This window comes from Protopterus annectens, chromosome 11.part0 (genome assembly GCF_019279795.1).
Source record: "Protopterus annectens isolate FY-2018-M chromosome 11.part0, PAN1.0, whole genome shotgun sequence".
Taxonomy (NCBI): Eukaryota; Metazoa; Chordata; order Ceratodontiformes; family Protopteridae; genus Protopterus; species Protopterus annectens.
Window position 1 is genome coordinate 1335649809 of NC_056745.1, and position 25818 is coordinate 1335675626.

Sequence of the window (25818 nt, forward strand, 5' to 3'; positions counted from 1 at the left end):
GGTCCTGCAATGGCTGTATGAATGCACTCTTTTCCTCACTATCACAGCCCTGTTATGGGGCATATGCTAAGATTACAAATAGTGCCCTAACCTTACACTGTAGTCTGACTAACAAGAGTCTATCACTAATTCTGATGACATCCCTCACCGTCTTCTGAAGCATCTTCCTCACCACAATTTCTACCCCACTTCTAGTCTGCCCTCCTCCCGAGTAGTACACTCTGGATTCATAGCCAATTGACATTGCTGCATCTTGTCTCCTGGATACATAAAATGTTCATCCTCCTCCTTACCTTCATGTCATCTACTTCCAAGACGCATGCTGTCAGTGAACCTACATTGACTGTAGCAATCGTTAGTTCATGTTTGGCAGGTTCATTGGTTTTACATCCTGCTTTTGCTCAGAGCTATCCCAGGTAATCCCAGCTGGATAAATGGACATCTGCCAGCCAGTAGCTTATTTACACAGGGCTACTGGGCTTTATAGTGGGCACAGATTGGCCCAAAGAGGTACATACACCTCTCTCACCATTAGCATGGCTCCCTAGTGTAGATCAGAGTAGGCAGTGTCCTCAACCTACTTATCACCGGTAATTACCCATGCCCATTTTCGCAACACTGATCAACACTACTGAATCACCTAGAGCTAATTTTCACACTGTTGAGCAGCTACCCTGACATGGTGCTCAGTTTGTGATCCATGTTCTTCTGTCTTGAGGATACTGCACACCACAGTTAATACCCAAAGCGGTTGGTATATATAACTGTTTCCCCTTGTAAGCACCATCTAGAGCCTGTGCTACTGCCCACAACTCCATTATTGGGCAAGTTTGAGGTGGAAACATTCTGCATGTTTTTGGGAGATGGGTGGATCCCCACAGGGACACTGGGAGAATGTGCAGACTCCATACAGGCAACTGGCCAGAGGTCAAGATCGAACCTTTTATGTACATATTATATATATATATATATATATATATATATATATATATACACACACACATACATACATAAATATAGATAGCTATAGATATACAGCTAAATATATTTCTAAATACACACACACACATATAATGTATATATGTATACATACACATTATATATATATATATATATATATATATATATATATATATATATATATATATATATACATATACACACACACACACACACACACACACACACACACACACACACACACACACACACACACACACACACATTGTGACAACCATCTTTACCCTGGGGGCAGCAACTAAGGAGTCTCAGTCCTCATCACTGTCTCTAAAAGCAGGGATAGAAATGCACAATATCCCCCAAGAGTACTCTGGGAACAGGTTTCAAAACCTGGGACTGGACTATATGCTTCACTGTAGGTCCCCAAATGAGTCTCTACACTAACAACTGCAGAAAACTGTGTCCCAGTTCTAGGTATCTTGACACACTCACTCTTACATGTTTGATATTCACACATATACACAGTCTTGGTAAAGACTGACACATATTTACCTGATGTGTTTCTTTGCCCAAATTACAAGGTAATGGCTGCCACCAGCCAAATACCACAATACCCTGCAAAAAGGGTGTTCAGTTATATTGGGTAAAATAGATATTGAAACAAATGGTAGCATGTATCCCAAGCAGCAAGGCTTTTCAGAGTGGCCCTGGTGTTACCACAATGAGCATAAATGCTCTCAAGTTATTAAAAATGTTCACTAAATAACCAGCCAAAAAGAGAGGTAGTAAAACATTTAATCATAAATATAAGGATTTAAACCATGAGGGTAGCCGCGGTGCTGTGGCCATTAACGTGGCTGCCTCACAGCAAGAGGTTCTCTGGTTCGATTCTCGGCTAAGGTGCCTTCTGTGTGGAGTCTGCATGTCCTCCCTGCAGTCACGAGGGTTTTCTCCAGGTGCTCAGCTTTCCACCCACATTCCAAAGACATGCAGTAGGTGGACTGGGCACCCTAAATTGGCCATACATGAAAGTGTGTGCACGAGTGAGTGGTGCAAATGAACTACAGCAGTAGGGCTAGCCACTGACAAGTGTAAATCTTGGCTCAAGATGACTGTTACTGCAGAAGTGACACCCCGACCCCATGTACAAAATGGGAAAAGGGGTTTAGGATGGATGGATAAGGATTTAAAACAAGTAAATACTGAATAATTGATTCCAATAAACAACAGAGTTTCACACGCAGGAAATATGAAAATAATGCTGCAGGATGGTTCTCACATTGATTTTAGAAAACCTCTAACTAGGTGTTTTTCCCTAACTATCTGAGGAGTAACTGTCTGTATCTAATCTAAATAACTCAGCAAGGCAAGATTATACCCTTACTTCTGCAAGACAAGATGAGGAATTATGCCCACACTTCAGGCTGTTGTTTGTCCTCAGCAACTGGGACAACTACTCTGGAAACAACTGGACTACTACTGCTGACAGCTCTGGAAAATAACAACCTGAATAATAACTGAGTCAGAACCTGCTTTTATAGCAGATTTTTTAAAAGTTAACAGGAAGCTGCTATGTGAATTCAACTCTCTCATATCAGACTTTGAAAAGTAAATAAAACAGCTGCAGTGAAGATTCTATTCTCCCACCCTGGCACACAATGGCATTACATCTAGGTCAGCTGACTCTAGTATAACACACATTCAGAATTCTCTTTAAAAAAACACATACATTTGGTCAGCCAGAAGAATACTGTTTGACATTCAAGCATCTTGCATAAATCAAAGTGATAACCAAAAGACACAAACTTATTTATAAAATTATAGCTAGTCATGCTGTCATATGTAACACAGGGCAATTTACACTTATTTACAATTATTTATAAAACTTCAGCCAGTCGTGCTAGCACAGATAACAATATCTAATATCCTTACATGTATATACACTTTTTTAATCATTCTTACATGTCATATGAAGTATTTATCACTACTTTACCCATGTCATCAAGGCTATGTCATCACCGTGCCTGTGTCATGATTTAAAAGAACTCCATTCCATTCATACTAAAGATACACACACATTTTCAAAAACAGTATAATCACCTAAATCAGCCATCTAGATATTAAATTATTCAATCTAAAATAGACAAAGAAACAAATAATAAAACACAGACCATAGCTATCCATCAGCAAATGGCATTATGGAGAAACCAGACCTTATTTTAAATATGCATGCCATTTATGATTAAACTTACTAAAAGTAACAAGTCTTACCTTACCCCCACTGCACTACTAAAATACCACCAAAGACTTAGACTACTAAAGAAAACAATACTAATATTACCAGAGCAGACAGTCACTCATGAGTCATCCCACCTGTAAGTACATAAAGCCTGATTGCAGCCCAGTAAAATGAACTTGAACAGTAACTGAAAAAAAAACAGGAAAAGCAATGGATGAATGGACTATGAAGGGATTCCATTTGTGATGTACATGAAATATCTTGTGCTGCAGGATTAGGGAGCTCAATTTACTCATAGTTTTGCTATTCATAATAAAATTATTCCTTAAATGTGCAGTGCAAGATACATTGTGTCACACACCAGATCCAGAACTATTTCATATCTATATAAACACACACAATAAATACATGTGTGTGTGTGTGTGTGTGTGTGTGTGTGTGTGTGTGTGTGTGTGTGTGTGTGTGTGTGTTTGTGTGTGTGTGTGTGTGTGCACCTAGGTATGTATATCTGAAACACATACGCAACAAACTATTTCTGCACTGTCATCTGCGTGAAAGTAGATTACTTTCTACTATGTGTTTACGTGTTTATGCACTCATTAAGTTACATTCATGCTTTACATATCATGTATTTGAGTTTATTACTCATTAAGTTACGTTCATGAAGTTACATTCATGCTATACATATCATGTATTTGAGTTTATTACTCATTAAGTTACGTTCATGCAATACATACCATGTATTTGAGTTTATTACAACTGGCTTTTGAGGAATTGTACTGGAGCCATTTGTGTATATATTGCATACGGATTCACTTTAGAAGCTCGAATTCCCAAAATCTCGAACTTCATATTGCGCCGTATGCAGAAACGCAAAACGGGAGATTTCCCACTTCCTGTCAACACCGCAAAAAAGATAAAAACATTACGTACACACAGAGCGTACAAGAAGCCTTGCCTCTGTGTGCACGTAATGTTTTAAGGTAAGTAAAGTGTTATTTTTTAAAACTTTACATATTCGATTTACTGAAATCTCGATCATATGGTCTCGACCATATGACATTCGAGATTTCAGTAATTTGATTATGTAAAGTGCTTCCATTGCATACATACATAAATTGCTCCACTACTGTTAATGTATGCATTGCATATACTACATAAAGTCTTTGCTAAAATAGATAAAGAACAAACAAGTACCATTCATACCAGGCCCACCCACTGAGTACCCTGCATGTAAAAGACCTCATCTCTTCTACCAAATGCACACTAAAAACCTACCTCACTTCTAAAACAGGTGGTACCTGCTCCTCTGTTGTGATTCAGTTTTGCACCCTGCTTTCTATGAGTGTGCCAGTAATGACTCTTTTTGTTGGGAAGGGGAGATTTTCCCCTCTTCATATTTGTGTGAATGTGGAGTTGGTATATATCAGTGTGGGGAGGGGGTGATTTGCCTCCACAAAAATGTTTACAGTTTGGTTTTTCCCTATTTTGCTCTTTCAGGCATTTATAATCAGCTTCCTCAGGTTTCCATACTCAAGAGTTTCTTTGGGGAGCCATTCTACACTGTGTTCTATGGAGATGACAACTCTCAGTTCAGTCACAGAGGAACACAATCTGTGATTCTAACTGTTTTGCTCTCTAATGGCCTCACATTGTGGGTCTTGACATCTAGGTGACCTTAGCCACAGATGCTTTCAAAACTGCTGGTTCTCTGCATGGTGTCTGTAGTAGGGATCACACACAATTTTGTGTATATTCAGTTTCTCATCTGTGCGGCATGCACACCACTTTGTCTCCTCAGTGTTCCTTGAGAGTATAGATTAATATTTCACTGATATACAGACATCCTTGCCTGAGTATGCTCTCCAGTACATGATCAGGTAAGACTACTGGGGTCTCGAACAATCAGAGAAGGTTTAAGATTGCAAACACTAACTTTATTAAAAGACATCTTCGGCTGTTTGTAGTATCTTAACATAGATTTTTTAACTTAAATAAATATTTCCTTTTACCTTTTATTTGGCTCGCTGTCCCTTCCTTAACAATCAATGATGTTCTCCATCAACCCCACTGATCCATTCATTCCAGAAAGGGCTGCAGACCCTGGTCCATTTGAGCCCCTTGAGGGCCAACAGCTAACAATCAGAGAGCACCGTCATCAGTGGAAAGTTTCTTGATTTTAGGTCTTTCATCCCTTCCCTGGCAGCTGACGTGTAGGCTTCACCAAACTGAGGTCTGCTATTTATTTATTTTATTTTACATTTGTTTACCAGGAATATCCACTGGGCCGAAAAAAACCCGTTTTCAGTGGAGGCCTGGGGAGAAAATCTCCAAAAAAGACATACAAGTACAAACATTCCTTTCCTTACACAACAGTGGGTCTACATTGAGGTGTGGATTTTCAGAACCAGGTGCTCATTTCAGTTCCATGTATTGCCTGCTACCTTTGGCTAGCTGTCAGCAGCACAGTGGGCCAGACTACATCCCAGGATTGAAGAGTCACAGCTGGTCACTTAGTCCCACAATCCCTTGTCCGTTTCTCCAATGCATGAATCACTGCAATCCAGGTCACCTGCTTTGCATTCATGGCTTTACTCCACTGTGCCATGAAACTGACAAAAATAAATACTAGAAATTTCATCAATGTAAAAGCAATAACATAAATGTAATAATCTATGAAAGATAAATATGCAAAGTACCCAACATAAGGACTAAATATGTACAGCAACGGTCAATGCTACTTTCCCAAAGGTAGTGTCTGGAAAAAGAGGAGGATACCCAGACTGCAGCAACATGGAAGCCTCTTTCCTAATTTCCATGAATATGAAAATGCATCTCTCAATTATTAAATGTTTACATGCAGATATACATAGGATTACATTCTGCAACATATTGTCATACGTAAACATCTACTCTACAATCGCAAAGTTTCAATCAAAAATAAAATACCTAAGATAAAAACCACACTGGTGTCACCTCTAATGCCATAAACAAACTTTATAACAAAAGGAAGAAACTGTTGCAGAAAAAGAGGAAAATCTCAGGAAGCAAAAAACTCCCTTACCAGCCTCAGTAAGAAGCTGAGATCCCTCATAAAATCTTCCAAAGCTAGTTATGAAAACAAAATTGCCAAAGATTCCAAAGACAACCACAAGGCATTCTATGACTATGTCAAGAATTTAAATGGCAATGCTCAGATCTGCTCTGAGCTACAACAGAATGTCATTAAATATACTGATCCCAAGGATATTGACAATATCCTGGCAGATCGATTCAGTGCCAACTTCACCCCCCTCTCATCCCCTAAATGGCCCATCTCAATACTGGAAGATTGCCAAATTCTGGTAATAATGACCACAGAGGTAAAAAACACACTCTCCAAAGCTAAGAATACAGCATCCATGGGACCAGATGACATCCCGGGCTGTGTACTACATGTACTAGAAAATGAACTGTCACCTCACCTAAGTGTCATGTTTAATTATAGCCTCACCTCAGGCTTCGTGCTCACTGAGTGGCGCACAGCTACAGCTATCCCACTCCACAAGGGGGGATCCACCTTGGATCCCGGGAACTACTGCCCCATCAGTCTGACGAGCCTGATCTGCAAGGCCATGGAACGTATTATCATGGAACTTATAAAGACACTGTCAACCTTCAAACACTGAACCCCACGCAGTTTGGGTTCGTGAAGGGCCGTCTTGTCTCCTGAACCTGATTGATTTCTTCGAATCAGTCTCCAGAACCGTGGATGAGGGTAAGGCGGTCCACACAGCCTATCTGGACCTCGACAAGGCCTTTGACACCATCCCCCATTCTGGAATCATAGATAAACTTACTAAGCTGGGCATTAATCCCTATGTCACTCAATGGGTTGCCAAATGGCTCACTGACAGAACCCACACTGTAAAAGTAGCCGACTCCAAATCCAGCTCCAGACAAGTGACAAGTGGAGTACCTCAGGGTTCAGTCCTGGGACCGCTCTTGTTTGGCATCTACTCCTCTGAAGTACAGGCTAACACTAAGGGACTCTGGCTAACAAAGTTTGCAGATGACTGTAAACTGGGAGCCATTATTGCATCCCCAAATGATGTGGATACTCTACAAAAGGGCCTTACAGAAACAGATGATTGGTGCCAGAGCCATGGGCTCAAGCTTAATGCCAAGAAATGTATATTTATCCCCTTTGGGAAAAAACATGTACCCGTGAATTACCACATAGGTGGTAGTACACGAAACACCAAAAGTGTGATAAGAGATTTAGGGACACAGGTGGACAGTGGTCTCACCTTCGATAACCACATCACCACAACAGTCTGGAAATCCTTCTATGTGGCACACCTCATCACTAAGGGAAGGGCTTTTCATCCAGAAAAAAGGAGGTCATTGTCCCACTGTACTCATCCCTCATTAGACCCATTATAGAATACAACACCCCATTTGGTATGTACCTCTCAAGACATCTGCAACAACTGTAAAGGCTGCCTAAATACCTCACTAAAAGAATCACAGTCCTAAAGCAGATGCCCTATGCTGACCGCATTAAAAAACTCCAGCTATACTCTGTCACATATAGTCTACTCAGATGCGATCTCTGCTTAACATACAAGGCCATGTCAAACCCAGAGCTGTTGGACATGATACACTTAAAGAAATCCCAATCCCTCAGAGCCACACGCTCCAGGGATCTAAACCTTGTCATCACAATAAACAAAACATGCTGGAGGGATAGGTTCTTGACCCAGAGACTCCCTAGACTCTGGAATAGACTGCCCATACATGTCAAGTAGAGTGCCTCTTTGACCCTCTTCAAAAGGAACCTTGACGATTGGATGGGAGAAAGGAAATTCCCCCTGGGGATCATGCCAGTCACCCTGCTAGACAGGGGTCCAGGGAAGTAAATAGTGTGGGAAGAAATGGCCATAGGGCCAATAGCCTAGTACCAACCTATGAACCTATAAGTATTGATGGGTGACACTTATCAAATGCAGAAGACAGCTAGACTGTGTCAAGACATTAATGGACAAAGACAGGGATATTACAGTTCTAGATGAACAGGTGAGGCGGGTGACAACAGGATGGAAGACGGAACTCTGCAGTAGGGCCTAAACCCTACAGATACAGCTGCCCAAGAGACAATGCAAGAATAAAGGAAGGGGAATTACTAAATACCATCTACAGAAATGGCAATAATTTTCCAAGTATAACTCACTGAGCATAGAGTCACTTATTAAACTAAAATACATAGAACCTGAAATGCATCTCTTACATGTTGAGGCAATTACAAAAACTAACCTACGCAGAAAGTTAATCCCAAACATTTCACTCCACTATTTAAATTAATGTTATTCTTTGGTTTGTGTACAATTTCTGAAAAGATACTCCCCATACCAGTTTCAGCAGTTTTCAGATTAATAAAACTAGAACCTAAATCATTATAATTGTTCATTACCCCATCAAGTCTCCAATGATTATGTTAACCATTGTTCCAGCTCAAGGTAAGTGGCATTCCAAAAGACAAACATGTCAATCACCAAAACACTCTCTGGTGCAGTTCTAGTCTGGTACCACTAACATGCATCTCTGTGTAAGAAAAAGTTAGTGACTTATGATTTGTCTGGTATGTGTGGCATTGCTATGTGAAAGGGGACAGTGACAATGCCCAAGTATTCATTCAAATGGCCCATCTGGATGAGGAACAATTTAGAAATTCCAGTATTGTTAAGACATTCGTATAACCCACATTCTTCAGCATTCTAACAATATGGATTCTCAGTATAAACCAATAACAATTTGTAAACAATCAGTGACTGGATTGTAAACTATAAACAAAACAACACACTCATGGAATGCCACAAAAAAATGAAAAGGGCTGGTTTTTTTTCAGCTCAGAGGAAAATACTGACTTATTAATCCCTTAAGTATGACAAATCCCCTAAGTATGACAAAATTTATACAGACAAAACAGCACGCATGAAAATCAAAGCAGAAGGAAATGTCAGGATTAACGTATAATGTTTGAAGCTAGCATCAGCATTATACATGAAATCTGGTAACTCTTTACACAGATCTGATGTTGCTCTGCACTCATGCATTACGTTCTGACAATAAATTCAGGGAATAAGCTGCATGCATTTTGTAGGGACATTAAAGATAAATTAAACACAGCACTGTTTGTATTTGATTGGAGCCTGTTGCAGCAGTTAGCAACCAACTTTTTAAACCACCTGAGTGGCATGATTACCTACATACATACATACGTACATACATACAATAATATCCTGCAAATTCCAAGGCAGTCACACTATGCAAGTGCTTAAGGTGGTCAGGAGGAGTAAACTGTTGTCTCATAGTTGCATTGCACTACAGTAATCGCCTGGCTTTCTTATACACTTCTTAAGTACACTCACTGTTTTGGTGGGCTCACTCTGGCTTCAGTTAGTCCTGCTGCTGGATGGTTATCATTTCCTGCTCTGCAACTGGGAAGTAACATTAGGACACCGAACGGCTCAATGCTCTCCTACAGGTTTCTGGGACTTCCTGTTCTTTTCTTACAGAAGTCTCCTGCAAGTTTCTAAAGTCATCCAGTTTTAAAGACATCTCCCACCAGGTCCTAAAGTCTTCCAGTTTTACAGACAGCTTTCTGATTTTTTATTTACAATTTGATTTTATTTTTTTCCAGACAATACGCTGTCTGGAAAAGGCAGTCTTCGTTTTCTGGACAGTGTCCCTTAATTCCGGACAGTCCAGAAAAATTCTGGATGGTTGGCAACACTATCACACACATTTACAAAAAGATGGATGCACACACACACACGCACACACACACACACACACACACACACACACACACACACACACACACACACACACACACACACACACACACACACACACACACACACACACACACACACACACACACACTGAAATTAGCACACAAACACTCACAGTTGCTGAGGCACAGATACACAAACTCACATGTATGTATACAGAAACCCACATATACAGATAGAAACACAGATGCAGAGGCACAGATACACTGATAGACACAAACACGCATGCACGCATATACACACATAGCCAGTTTACTACTTGAGTTCACCGCAGATGTCTAACTGACATCAAATGAATAAATTAATGCACAAATAATAACCATAGTAATATATTTTAGCTCAGTGCTGTCAAACTCATAAAAGACCCAAGGCATGCTCGTACATGCACACAGACACACACACACACACACACACACACACACACACACACACAAACACACACACACACACTGACACCTCGTTCTCCTTGATTGTCTGAATGTGGTCCTGCTGCCATACATTAGAGATGCAAATGGGCTTCACAGAAGGTTTGAAGTCCATGTGGTGATTTGTCTCACAGCAAGTGGAACAGCTACTGGCTACTGCTTGTGCTGTTGCTGATCCACTCACTTCTAGAACTGCTACTTTACCACTGACTAACTACAATTTCAAGGAGAACTGCACCCAAAAACTGAAAAAAAAACATGTTTTTCAGCAACTCTTGAACTTTTCTGCATTGCTAATGCCTCTGTATCAAAGTAAATGGTTAATATTATTTTCTAATTTGTTATACTTCAAAACAGCCTTAAGGAGGCTGCCATGGCTAGCATTATTTAGGTTGGTATTGAGCTATCTGCCCGAAGGCATATATTAGCCCAGCCATGTTGTGTGGTATTCACCGCCCCTTTAGTAGTTCCCTAGACCCTTCTAGTAGTGCTGTTGGTGTGATCCCCGGTGTGAACTTTCTGTTACCCATCCACTCATGAAGGTTCCTCTTGAAGAGTGATAGTGAGGGGCTCTGTCTTATGTAGATCGGGACACTGTTCCATAGTAAGGGAAGTCTCTGCGAAGGGAATCTATCCCTCCAGCATGTTCTATTCATTGTTGTGTTGAGGTTTATATCCCTAGAGCGTGTAGCTCGAGTAGATTTGGTTTTGCTAAGATGAAGCATGTTCAACAATTCTGGGTTGGACATGGCTCTGTATGTTAGACAGAGATCGCCTCTGAGAAAGCGGTATGCAACAGAGAACAGTCTTAGCTTTTTCAGTCGTGCTGCATAGGACAACTGTTTGAGGCCAGTAATTATCTTGGTTAGGTACCTCTGTGGTCTCTCTAGCTGCTGGAGATGTCTAGCCAGGTACATTCCAATTGGTGCATTGTACTCAATAATGGGTCTGATGAGGGAAGAGTAGAGGGGCACCATTACATCCTTAGATCTTGAAGCGAACCCTTTCATGATCAGATGGGTCACATAGAAGGATTTTATAACCACTCTGGCAACATGTTTATCAAAGGAAAGCTGGCTATCTACTTTGGTCCCTAGATCCCTTATTTCTTCTTCAGATTTCAGGGGATTACCTCCTATGTTGTAGTTTGCGGGTACTCTGTTTTTTCCAAATGGGATTACTATGCATTTTTTTGCATTTAGCTTGAGACCGTGGCTTTGACACCATGCATCAGTCTCATTTAGGCCCTTCTGGAGGATCTCCATGTCAGCCGGAGACTCTATTATAGCACCCAGTTTGCAGTCGTCCGCAAACTTAGTCAGCCACAGCCCTTCCATGCTTGCCTGTACTTCTGAGAAGTATATGCCAAACAGGGGGGGCCCCAGGACAGAGCCCTGTTTTGCAGTCGATGCCTTTACCTTCCTGATGTCACATTAGAGGACAGAAAGAAATCCTTATGATGGGATCATTTACTGTAGTTTTCTCTCTCATCAGTTAACATCACTGCTGTGACTGCCTACTTTTCACTGTCAGCATATCTGCATCTCCAATTACTTTGCTACCTCTGATTTTCATTAGTGGCCGTCTCTGTTACAGCATTTTAAGGAATGTTTGAATGACAGGCTTGAAAATGTAGCTAATTGTTCTTTTCAAAGTAACAACTGTAGTGTTGAAGTGTGAGAAGTGTGACCCCTGTGATTTGTAAGTGTTACTTGTGCAGAGATGGTTTCTGTTGCATTCACAGTTTTAAATATCACAGCTAGAATTAAAGTCTTTGATGCTGATCTTTCCCCAAATCCAGAAGAAACATGCACTTTTGCAGAAGTTACAGTGCAGAAAAAATGCAAAACCAAATAGTGACAGAAAGTAAGGAGTTAGATGAACACATTTGCTTTCTTTCTTTGAGGCAATGAGTATTATTAAAGTGAAAGACATTTACATCTGAAAACTAAGCTTGAAAGCCCTGCCTTTGTTCAGACTCCAGGTTACACTATTTATCTGATGTGTAATGCTGGCAATCTGTAACTGATAAGGCACATTTAAATGTCATTGTTTTCTTAATGGCTGTGTTGTTGGGATAACTGACCTAAAACTGATGTGCCACTCTTAGTAGCTGTTGTGATGTAACAGATGAGACAAATGCAAGAAAGGCAAACATAATCATTAAATGATATCCTTCTGTATGTGAAGTGTTTAGTGTTGGATTACAGGGAAGGAAAAACACTTTTTGGAAAGAAAAAAAAACTTGAATAGGAGTGGAAAAGTACAAGCAAAAGACAGCTAAAACCTAATACTGTTGGGACTTTGTCTACGTGCAGTTGTTTTTCTCTGGGTTCTCCTTGTGGATTAAATACGTGCAGTTGTTTTTCTCTGGGTTCTCCTTGTGGATTAAATCCCTTTTTTAGAATACCAGGTGCCCCACCAGTGTTTAATATGCTAGGATCCCATTTTCTAAGAAATTGGGCCATATGATACAGGTGATGTTTGTCATTTAATTTAATTATTTAATTTTTCAACCAGATAAGCTCCCTACATATCGGTGACTCCTTCTGAGGGTGACCCAGCACTGTCGGGTTAAGTCTTCTTCTTTTCTTTCAGCCTTTCCCAGTTAGGGGCCGCCACAGTGGAACTCCGTTTCACTAATGATTGGCAGTGGCTTTTTAGGGAGCCGAGTTGCCAGCCCGACGCCCAACCTTCAAAGAAGGCACACCCATTCACGCACCCACCTACCTGTATGTTTTTAGATGCCATTCGACCGCGAGGAGGACATGCAGACTCCACACAGAAGGCTCTCCAGCCGAGAATCGAACGGGAGAACCTCTTGTTGTGAGGCGACATTGCTAAAAGCTGTAGTAACTTTCTCAAAATTACATAGCTTTTTGGACACTCATCTCTGTAATGAACAAAAATGATATGCTCGAAAGTACTATTTTTGGACACACTTTAAAGCAAGTAACCAATAAAATCTTGCTAGAAGGTGGCAAATTCCCTAAAGTCCATCTCTGTTTAACAACATACAAAAGCTCCAAGTTTGCAGCACCTTGGTAAAGATAATATGTAGTGCTCTCTGTAATGGCAGTCACAATACCACTTGAATTTTTCTATACAGAGCTGTTTGAAATATATTAAAAATCACTTCAGTTAAGGTATAGTCTGGTATCTTGCCTTTTGTAAACCAAGTTTTAGTTGAATGCAGTTTGTTAAATACAACAGCTCCCTGTATATTTCAAATTTATCATGGGAAAACATGAAGTGGAAATTGTTGCTAGGTGTGCTACACTAATGGAAGAGGGCCTGTATACTGAAAGGCATAATAATGTGGCAAGACTGTTGCAATGGGGATAATGGGGATTATGCAAACATTACAATACTGAAGTAGCTGGGAAACATGATCCACAAAGGATTACAGAGAATAATGAAGTTTATATCATGTGGGATTATCCATTACCAACAGTTCAAAAAAATAGATGTGAGAAAACCAGATATAGTAGTTGACGAAAAGACAAAAGTAGCATTGATCACTGAAACTGTTACACCTGATATTACAGTATCTTACATACAGAGAGAGAGAGAGCGACACAAAGTCATAAAATGCAAGGATTTGCAGGCAGAAACAAGGGCAATGTGGAAGAAGGATACCCAGACGGTTCCAATAGCAGTGAGAGCAATGGGTCTCATGAAAAAGAATTTACAGCCTTACTTAGATATGCTACCAATACATACATGTAATTCCATATGAGTTGCAGAAGGAGTCAGTTCTGGGAACACTGTGGGTGCTGCGAAGAGCACTTTTGGCTAACATCAAAGATTGAAGCAATTCTAGTTTTAAGAGCTTTAATCATACTTTGACTTAGGAATGGGGTCCATTCCCATCTTGGTATTAGAAACCCAAAAATTTGGAGAAATTAAATCGTTACAAACATGACATCAATGAGTCAGGTTTTCTATGAATTCTCTGTGAAATGTATCAGGAAAGCATTAATTGGTAGGAGTACAGTAATACTTAAGAAATCTGCATGTATCTTTTGAAAAGCTTAACTACATACATTCAGTTGCTGATTCTTTTGGCTTGCTGTACGGTCAGCCAGGCAGAGCAAAGTAAAACCTTTTAATGTAATTTCTGGTAGCCATATTAACAGCAGGTACTGAAGATGTGCAGTGGAAGTAAAGCTCAATTTGGCACACAAATCACAGTGGATACTTACCAAGTGACATAAGTGTGGTTTAAAGATTAAACAAATTAAACATTCATTGCACAGACGCAATGGACAGGAGTTTCAGAGTAGGGCTCGGGATATGGAGTACACATGCATAACAGATGAGGATTTCAGCTTTAGTACATGACCATATTGAATGTACGTGGCTAATAACAAGACTCTGTGATTCTCACCCAGGGTAAACTAATCAGAGGTCAGTGAGAACAAGTTATTAAACTATCACCTGCCTGGTTCTTAACAGGGAAATGAGCTGAAGCCTGCAGTGTGCCATCATGTTAACTGATAACAAGAGCTGTTTAAAGGCAACATATTATGAGAAACTTTGATAAGGACATTGTGGTTTGGCAGCAGCAGAAACTTGGCACAAACTACTAGTAAGCAATCAGAAATCCTGATAGACAAGATCGAGAATGATTAATGGAAGAGATGGAAATCAAACTCTGATTCTAACCAACAGCAAGTGATTCAAAATTAGTAATAGGAGTGGCTTATGGTGTACTAACTTATCAAACACACATCTTTTATGCTAAAAGGATCTTTGTTTTAGATGACTGTCAGGCATTGTTTCAGTATGTGGTATCTGGTCTGAAATCTTTGGAAAGAGAGATCAAGCTATCTGTTCAGAAAACACTAGTAATCTGACCTAAGTATTCTGCTGGCAGCAGCCACATAGAGGTATTATTGTTGCTGTGGTACATGGAAGGATGGGGAAGGATACTGTGAGCCTGCAATGCATGCAGGAAAACTCTTGAGTTTACAATAATGAGATACAGCCTGCCATGCAGAGATGGGTACCACTTTTCCTGCCTGTGAGAGTACACCTATTGCAAAAGATGGAGTTGTTTCTATAACTCAGCTACAGAGTAGTTAGCTATATTCTTCAGGTCACAAACTGGGTGATTCACAAACTTCTGCAAATGCAAAGCATCTGCATATGCAGGTGCAAATATGGAGACCTTCCACTTAGCAGTGAGGGATAAAACTGCTACAGATCATTTCCTACATTATACCTTATTCTAGTGCTCTGAGCCAAATAATAAAATGAAAAACTTTATGAAGTTGAGAAGTCTGACTCATGAGGCCCACAGATATATCAGGTGTAGGTGTTGGTTTTACAACCCTTTATCCATACTTCTTTTTTTTCTTCTCTGTTGCAATGTAACATGCCCCAGCATCCTGCCTCTTTTTAGCCATCACTGACTGACAGCCTCATTTTCCTACCAGGGTGAGTCCATTAGATAGCTTTCCATATGAATATGTGCACAGTAAGGGCACTGGCAAGGTTAGCTAAGAAAAGACTGCTGCATCAAGTACACTCTCTCCTGATGTAGAGTGTTTTCTATTTATACTCTGGCATCCCAAGACAGGAAAATGTAACAGTTTCATCAACCTGCCTGTTCTACGCTTACATAGGTAACGGTACTAGATGTCTGTTTCTGCCCCAAGTTACTAGTAGCACTATTGTCATTATTCTTATGGATTATATTGCCTTCAGCTGCTCACTGTTATCCCTTGGATAACCCTCTTGTGACTGGGATGGCTGCTACATAAATCCACATCACTGTGGACCAATGCTGTACCTCTGTGATAATAGTCAGCCTGGAAAAAATTTCTGCTCCTCCGCAACTTTGATTATCAAGTTCCTTCTCACTCTTCTCACTCTTTGATCTATCTGTTCCCAGACTAACTGGCCAAAGCGGAAGCTTAACTTGCTTAAACTGTGTCATATGTCAGTACCATGAACCAGCACCTCACCCCCTAAACTCTTCAAGTCAACAGTAACCAAAAAAAAAAAAAACAAAAAATGCACTTTACTGTACTAACCCCATCGCTATATTGTAGCGATGAACTTATTACAGATCCAGACACACCCCTCCCACACAATGCTCTTCCAATGAAGAACAAAAACAAAAACAAAACACAATGGATGTTCCTTCTAGTAAGGTGGCAAGACGCACAACACACATGCATACCCTCCCTCCTGCCCAGCCATTCAGGTTTCATTTATGTGCCCTGCCCGACCCACCTCCATTGCAACTGCTTGCTAAAGTTTAAAAGTAAAAAAAAAATCTTTTTCTTTGTTTTTTTTAACTAAAACCTGAGTACCATGATTCTAAGATTTTAGTTTAAACAAATTCTTATACAAGCAAACAGCTTACTAAAACTTTAGCAAACAGCTGCAACAGTTTATACCCTGCCTGCACTGATCACTGCAGCACTCAGTGATTAGTAAAAAAAAAAAAGAGTTTTTTTTTGTTTTTACTTTTAAAGTAGCTTACTATAATGTAGCTTTAAAAGCTGGTATTGCATTAGAGATTGGGATTGGCTGATTATGCCCCCCCAACACATTGCGCCCAGGGCAACTGCCCCTTTTGCCTCACCCTACTATGCTACTTGGCCAAAGCCACACTGCCAGTTGACTGGACAGCTAGGCTGAGGGAAATCTTTGTGTTGTTAGCATTTCTTTTAACTTTTATGCCATACCTTTGTGCTGCACTACACCTGAAAAGTAATGATGTCAGTGCAGATTTAAGTCCATGAAGAACAGCTAGTGCATTTTCTTTGTGTATAAAATGGTTGAAGCCCTAGTCTTTACTATGGGTCATAGCACTTCCAGGAAACCCACCCCCTGGATAAGTAAACTGCAAAAAAATGCTGTTTATTCCCAACATCCAGCTGACTTCTCAGTCTCCTGTGTCACAGTCAGGGCTCCATCCCTCTTGTCCATGGATCTCACTTCCTTTCTTTCATTAGTATGCAGTTTCATTGCATTAAGAAACTAATTCCAGCCCTTATAAAAGTAGTCTTTAATCATTCCCAGTTACCTCACTGTTTCATGATGCCTTCCTCAAAGAAAAACAATGGGTACATATTTTAATTTTGTTAACTGATAAATCAGTCATCTGCCTCCACAAAGGTGTGCTTTTCTTTAGAGATGGATCGCAAATTGTAAGCCCGTTGAACAACGGGAACTGTAAATATATCACCTGATATGGTGACAGGAAGTTTGTAAAAGCTTGTCCATCCATGCCCAAGTATATATTCCATACAAAACCATTGGGAACCAATACCTATCAAATTATTGGGAAGGGTGGCTAGGCTTATTAAGGCACTTTGGGTCAATAACCTAGAAGTCTACTATGATACTACAACATTACTTGGAGTCACAACTTCAGAAATCTTTCTCTCCCTTTTTGCATCTCTTGAATATCTGGTTGCCAAAACCTCTGTCATCTTTTAGCAAGACTAGTTGTTCCTCTTCCTGTAAGTTCAGCCTCTGTGTATTTGTCTTAAACAAATGCCTACAATTTCTCCTGTACAGTTTTCAATCACTTCCACAAACAGTATCAAATTTCTGTTCAGCCTCCTTACTATTTCACCTTTAATAATAATATCCATTTGTTAACCAGGTGGGCCCACTGGGCACACAGTCCCTTTTCAGGGCAACCTGAGAGCAATGTCTGGTTAGGTGACTTGCTCAAGTAATACAACAGACAAATGAAGGCTGAGGGTATCAAACTCTTTATCACAGGATTTACATCTCACAGCTTTAACACTCTGTGCCAAGTGCCATAGTAAGGCTCTATGCAATGGAGTTTGCCATGTTTCTCTGTTCTTTCTTCTGCAGGCTGTGTTACAATAGATTTATATCTCTATTGAAGTCTTTCCAGCATTTCCTTTATTTTGTGCTGATTTTCAGACATTAGCAATGTAGATGAAGTAGATAATTTACTTTTCTGCCTTCTGCCCATTAACAAATGAGCTGGTGACAGACTGAGTCCCTTGAATGGAGTACTGTAACAACATTTGATATCCCATTTCCAAAATATAGATTTAAATGTACTAATCACACTACACTTGCTGTGCCTATTTCAGTGAACTTGGAAAAACAGTTCACACACATAGAAGTAGCATCTTTGAGTCAGAAAAAAATCCATGCCCCATTGACTCCACGGGCAGTCAGAAACTAGATATGCTAGCATCTCTAGCTGTGGATTGTTCTTATGGAGTGTATTGTAGATAACAACAACCTTGTACTGTTTGTTCTGCTTGTTCTGTCTGCATCTATATTCTTGGCCAGAGCATTATATATATATATATATATATATATATATATATATATATATATATATATATATACACATATATACATGCACACACACACACACACACACACACACACACACACACATATATATATATATATATATATATATATATATATATATATATATACACACATATATGGGTCCACTTTGTAAATTCAAAATACTGAAATCACGAATTTCATTTTTCACTGTTTTCAAAAGGGATGAAGTACGTCCCAAGTACTAAGGTCAACTTAGTGGACTGTATAGTGGAATTTAAACTATATTTATGGAAACTAAATTTAGCTTTATATTTTCAGAACGAAAGAGGGACTTTTACTGAATGTGAAACTAGGAAAAGAAGTGCATTCACACCCCCTATGAACAACATCTTAGCAGCTTATGAGAAAGTAGTCATTGATGAATTATATAAATACCTTGCAAATAACAAAAATATTAATATAAAATGCAATTTGAATAAGGAGGAATATGCCGCTTTGAATGAACTTTGTAATGATAACAATGTTTGTATTATGAAACCCGATAAAGGGGGCGGCATTGTTTTATATGATAGCAATGACTACATGAACAAGATATATGATATATTGCACAATTCTGGTAATTATGAAACATCCTCACTTAATGAATTAAGCATTAGTTACCATTGTATAGATTTGTTTCTAGAAGAATTTTTATTAGACAAGAGAATTGATACAGATTTGTATAAGTTTTTAAATACTGAATTTCCCACACTAGCTACAACAGTAGGTATTCCTAAAGTCCACAAGAATGTACTTGATCCACCTTTTCGCCCCATAAACGTTTCCGTATGGTAAGGTTATTGACAACTGGTTGAAATTAATATACAAAAGGGTATCCTGTATAATTATTGACTCTTGGAACTTTTTAAGATGATTAAAACCAGAATTATGGAAGGAAGACATTATTTTTTTAAGCATAGATGTCATAGATATTTTTTCTTGTATTCCTAAGGAAGATGGCATTATTAGGTTCAGTAATAGTATTCAGAAACATACACAATTTGTTTGGGATAAAGTAGCACTTAAAACTATGTCTATAAATTCTATAATAAGTCATAATTACATTTATTTCCAAGGAGAATATTATAAACAAACTAGGGGCATAGCTATGGGGGCAGCTTGTGCCCCCATATACACTAACCTTGTTCTTCTAGATTGGGAAGAGGAGTATTTATTTACGCACGTACTGTTTAAGTATGTTAGATGTTATGTAAGATATTTGGACGACATTTTTATTTTATGGAATGGCACTATAAGGAGATGGACATTTTTATTAATGACTTAAACATGGCTAGTGAGTATCTTAAGTTTACCCATAGCTTTAGTAAAGTAGGAATTCCATATTTGGACACTTACATTTATTCAACCCCAGCAGGATTTAAATCTAAGATCTACAGGAAAGATACTTTTAGTAATGCCTATCTAGACTATTCAAGTTGCCATCCCATGGGGCAGAAGCAGAGCATTTTTAAAGGACAGTGCATCCATGCAGCACGTATGACGTCTGACTATCATGAAATGGTGCAGGAGTTAAAAAACATTAGTGAGATGTTTAGAAGACAGGGCTACCCCTCTAGACTCATAAGTGATATCAGTAGTTATGTCCAGAAGGAATGGGGCAAAAAATATGTACCCTTATTAGGTGTTACAAATGTCAATGCCCCTAGTGGATTGATTACGAGTGAACCCATTAAGAATTACAAAAGAGCGTGTATAGTACAGTATAGTAAACAGAGTAAAGACGTACAAGAAACTATAGGTAAGAATTGGAATATTTTGAGAAGTGACGCTATGGTAGCGGAGAAACTAGGGGAAAAGCCATTATTTGTATTTAAGACAGGTTGGAATTTAAAAAGCACATTTGAAGGTGCAGAAAATGTAACCAATGCTTTGCTATACTGGAAGACAGGAGCTTAACACTGGGGGATGTCAATCAAACTGAGATTAGATTTAAGAAGGGCAACTGTCGGACCCAACGCGAAGCCACAGTGGTACAGCGGTAGCATTGTTACCTCACAGCAAGAGGTTCTCCCATTCAATTCTCAGCTTGGTTTGGGAGTGCCTTCTGTGTGGAGTCTGCATGTCCTCCCCGCGATTGGGTAGCGTTCGAAAGACATGCATGCATAAATGGGCATGCCTTCGTTGAAGGTTGGGCTTCGAGCTGGCACCTTGGCGTTTCGTAAAAAAAATTAACTGCCAATCATTAGCGGACCGGAGTTCCGCTGTGGCGACCCCTTACCGGGAAAAAGCCGAAAGACAAACAACTGTCGGACCCACCATGTGATATATCTGGCTAAATGTGTCAGATGTCCTTGTTACTATGTCGGAAAAACCGACAGATGTTTAAGAAACTGGATTTATGACCACTTTTATTGCATAAGTAAGAAAGACACAAAAAATGCACTGTATAGATATTTAGTTGGAAGCCCAAGTTGTGATAGTTTTAAGTTTGCCATTTTAGAGCATGTAAAATCAAACCCTAGGGATGGAAACATAAAAGTAAAACTGGGTGAGAAGGAGATAAAACGGCAGATATTGTTAAATGCAACTGTTTATCCTGGTATTAACAAAAGTATTTCCATTAAACCAGTATTAGAAGCAAAAATAAATTAGTGAAAAAGTATTTACATCGGATGCATATTTTACGAATAAGTGATTTTATTGGATTTTAGCAGTATTGTATTTGGAGAAATGTATTTATAAGTTATTACTGCACTGAGCACTTTAAATGACAATTGACTACAATTAATCATGTAATCTGAATGAAGGAATTTATGTATTTAAACCCAGCTTTTCTGATTGTAGAGTGTTCTGAGGAAGTCTACTACCTGTAGATGAAAGCGCTTAACCAGTTCTTACTATTACTGTGGAATAAAGGCTTTTTTTATCGTAGCTGACAGATTCATGATATTTGTGGAACCGTGATCTTGTTTACAGCGAAGTTCGTATTTTTACTGTGGTTTTACAAGTGGAATTTTGCTGTGTCTTGTGGTTTCATGGTATTTAGAATTTACAAAGCCAAATACTCCCATTTCCAAAACCGGCAGAAGTGTGAAATTCAAAATACAGAAGCACGGATATTTTGAATTTCTGCTTCCGGTAGTACGGAATGTAGATGTTTGGGGGGTTTTTTGTAAGTTTGTGTGTGTAAGTATGTTGGTTAGGGGTTTAGTGTGTGTAAGTGTGTGTTGTAATGTTGCCACCCCTCCGTTTTTTTTCCGGAGTGCCCGGAAATCAGTAGGGCACTCCAGTTCTCCGGTTCTTGCACTCGGAGTCCGGAAATAGCGACGTCAGGCTCGTCAGTGCGTATTAAAAAAAAAAAAAAAAAAACATTCCCGTCTTGGACTCTCGTTGATTGGCTGCTTGCTGCAGACGAGGCTCGTGCAGCAAGCAGCCAATCAACACGTAGAGTTAGTAGTCAAAGCCCTGCAAAGCCCGCGAAAATTTATGAATATAAAGCGGCGCTTCAGCTTAAGTTTTTACCTTTTACTTTTGGGTACTGCTTTAAGATCTGAAATTCTTGCTTGGACCGTCTGACGTCGTCTTCAGTGGATTGCCTGCTGCCTGGAAGCCCTGCCTGCTGCCTGGAAGCCCTGCCTGCTGCCTGGAAGCCCTGCCTGGAAGCCCTGCCTGCTGCTTGGAAGCCCTGCCTGCTACCTGGAGCCCTGCCTGCTGCCTGGAAGCCCTGCTGGTTAGTTTTTTATTCGTATATTCCACATCTTATTCAATGTATCATGGAAATAGCTAAGAAATAGTCTCACTTCTACCTTAACCCACAGATGTAGAGAAGCGAAATACAACCTGTCGCTAGATTGGGAGTACCACTAGGAGTCTAGGTAGCTGCCTAGCAACCTCAGCTTCCAGTACCAGTCTCAGATGGCCACTGGTACTGTCTTGTTGCTGTGCACATAGTTTGTGACGAGGTGGTAGAGCAGTAGTTGACAATATTGCACAATAGTAATTATAAAATACGATACTTTATGCCATTAGTGAATGATTGTAATTACTGAGATTTGTTTCAGTGCTTTAATATTTCATTTGACTCATAAATTATGTCATCTGACACGCTTTTCATTTTTTACTGAAGTATCCTACAATTGCAGTATTTGGACAGCATATAGCCAGGGATGGAATAGATTTAATGAAATGTGTCATTTCGCCTTAACACTCACTGTTACTGGTATTTCTTATATTGCTGTTTGTGAAACTTTCTTTGCTGTGTTCATCGTTTTGCATTTAAAATTATTAGAATCTGTGTTAATTTGCTATATATATATATATATATATATATATATATATATATATATATAAAAATATACATTAAAATACATTATTTATACTTGTATATACTTTATACATTAAAATAATGACAGAATCACATTATTGATTGTATATGTAAATTCATTAAGTTTATCTCAGGAAATTGTAATTTCATTTTTTTAAATGAGTGTCAGCAATCCTGCATAAATCTGCTTAGAGCCAAGGTAAATTCTCACCACTTAGCAGATGGGTAGCATTTAGCTAGGGATCTCAGTATGATCTGCATCTGTGCAGACAGAACTGCACAAAGGTGGGATCCTTTGGTTCCTTTTGTAGAGTGTTGTTAGAACGCTGAAGAAAAAAGTTGGTAACAGTTGAAAGTTGGTAACAGTTGAAAGATGAATGGTATGCCAGGGAGGAAATGCATTGCATTTATTGTTTGTAACATGATTATGAATGTTGTGGTGGCATGCATGACCGTTCTTTTGCATAATTAAATACAAATTAAATGGCTGTGCATGTTCTGTAGACTCCATTTGACTTGCAGCTTGTACACCTTGCAAATTTAATTTCTGTGGGCACTTGTGAAATTGAAATTGCAGTCGTAACACAGTATGGCAAGAATACACTTTTCTGATATGGCCAAAGTTGCTAGAACACACAACAAAGTATTATGTCTTGTGGTATGTTGGTGCTTTTCATCTGTCTAGCATCAAGTTGCTGGGTATCGTTCAACAGGTGTGTTATTATAAAGAAGTAAGTTAACGATGAAGTTTTAGCAACTTTTATGTCAAATAATGCTTCAGGGGTGTGGAGGGTGAGCAGCTGAAGAGTCAAGTTGGGGTTGTATGAAGGGAGGGTTGGCATAATGGTTAAAGTGTTGGCCCTTTAGCTGCCTGTTCTCTTCTGCTGCTGAGAGCTTGTTTTAGTAGCCCTGCTGCTGATTTTTCTGGAGGTAAGTGGATTTTTTTTAATGGATTAATTCTTTGGAATTAAGGTAGATTTTCAAAGATTAGTGTGACAAGGGAATGAAATATTGCCAGCACAGCTACTAGTGAATTTTTAAATATTAAATTTATATTAATTCACTAGCTGTGCTGGCACTATCTCATTCATTGATGGTGACAAGATGTGTGTAACTATCTAGATGTTCAACATGTGGTGATTAACTAGAACAGTTTCTAATCTGGTTTTGGACTTGGTTGCAGTGAATATATAATGACTTCGTGATTTGTATAAGATGCTTGGACTGTAGATCTGTCTTTCTAGTCTGTCATCACCGTGATGTTTACCTTGACCTGTGTTTCTTCCTAGGGTGTCTTTCTAGGGTGTACAGTCTTCGTAGTATAGTGAGGCTTAAATGTAGCTTTTTGTCTAGTTTGTCATCACAACTGTTTACCTTTTATCTGTGTTTTCTAGGGTATACCGTCTATACCAAAGCTTAGCTCATTTGATGTTACAGTGAATATATGATTACATGATTTGTATAGGATGCTTGGACTGTAGAACTGTCTTTTCTAGTCTATCATCACCGTGATGTTTACCTACTGTCAATGTGAAATATCTCATGTGGTTTTGAGCTTGTTACAGTGAATATACACAGGATATTTTCTAACGTTTTGTTGTGTAGATATTTAAGTTTTGAGACGACTTAAATATTTATTTAGTGACACTGGGCCACTACCTTGGCATTGGTCAAACTAGCAATGTTTATTACTATTGCACAGTAAGACTGAACACACTTTGTTAGGGCCTTAAAGTTGCTTATAAGGAGTAGCTGGCTGATTATGTTGTAGTCTGGGGAAAAGGGGGGGCATAGTTAGTAAACTTGTGCCAGCCTTTCCCTTGTGTATATAAATCAGACCTCAAGTGTGTCTCAACTGCTTTAGCAGGGGCCCAAAGCACTGTTAAATAGGGTGCTCGAGGTCTTCACTTGGCCACTATGCTCAACTCTAACTGTGCCAGTGGGAGGAGGTGGTGGTGGTGAGGATCTGGAGTGGAAAAGGGGAGAAACCAGCCCCAAGTTGACTGGTCTCTGTGCTTTGCACTTAATATGGGGTGTTGCATCTGGAATTGTGGGGCTACGGAATTCATCTTTATGTCTGCCCATACGGTCTCTTATCATTATGCAAGTTATTACTGTTGCAGCCAGAGGGTATTATGATTGCTGAGTTACATATTTCATGTTTATCATTGTGTCGGCCCACACTATGTCCTGTTTGTCTTTATGCAAGTTATTACAATTGTAGCCAGAGGGTATGATTGCTGAGCTGCCATGTATTTCATCTTTATCTTGTCAGTCCACAGTATGCCTGAACTTTCTTGCTGTGTTCAGACTCGGCTGGATAACGTTTGCACTGGGTTCTACATAAAAGTAGAGGGTCTTAATTTGGTGCATTGCTGTAGTGTCTGACCCATGTGTTTTACACACAGTTGAATGCCTTCTGTGCATATTCTGTTGTCACACCAGGTTCATGTGTAACAGATGCAAGTCCCTCAGACAGGAGTTGCTTCTGCCTTTCATTGCTTTACCTTCACTGTAATTTTTCATGAGGAGTCTCATTTTTTTTTCCCTATACCAACTTGGTATTACTAGGGTGTGAAAGTCTGGAAATTCACATGTGAATGTGAACTCTGGCTAGTGGCTACTGACTGACACAGGCCCCACCAGGCACTAGTGTTGGTCAAAAGTGTTTTGATTTTCTATTAATAGCTGTTTTGGTTTATTGTAGTGTTGAGCAAGGATCCTACA

The 25818-nt window shown here is 39.4% G+C and overlaps 1 protein-coding gene across 2 annotated transcripts in view; it reads right to left on the reverse strand.

Moving 5' to 3' along the window:
• Positions 1-25818, reverse strand: part of ADM2 (adrenomedullin 2) — a 461499-nt gene that overhangs the window by 364292 nt on the left and 71389 nt on the right. The window contains exon 1 of one of the 2 annotated variants that reach the window (XM_044088655.1): positions 9610-9735. The exons of the other annotated variant lie outside the window; for it this stretch is intronic. Within the exon in view, the coding sequence (XP_043944590.1) occupies positions 9610-9692 (83 nt within the window). The 5' untranslated portion in view covers positions 9693-9735. Of the gene's footprint in view, positions 1-9609; positions 9736-25818 lie in introns of those variants that run through there. 2 annotated transcript variants of the gene reach the window in all.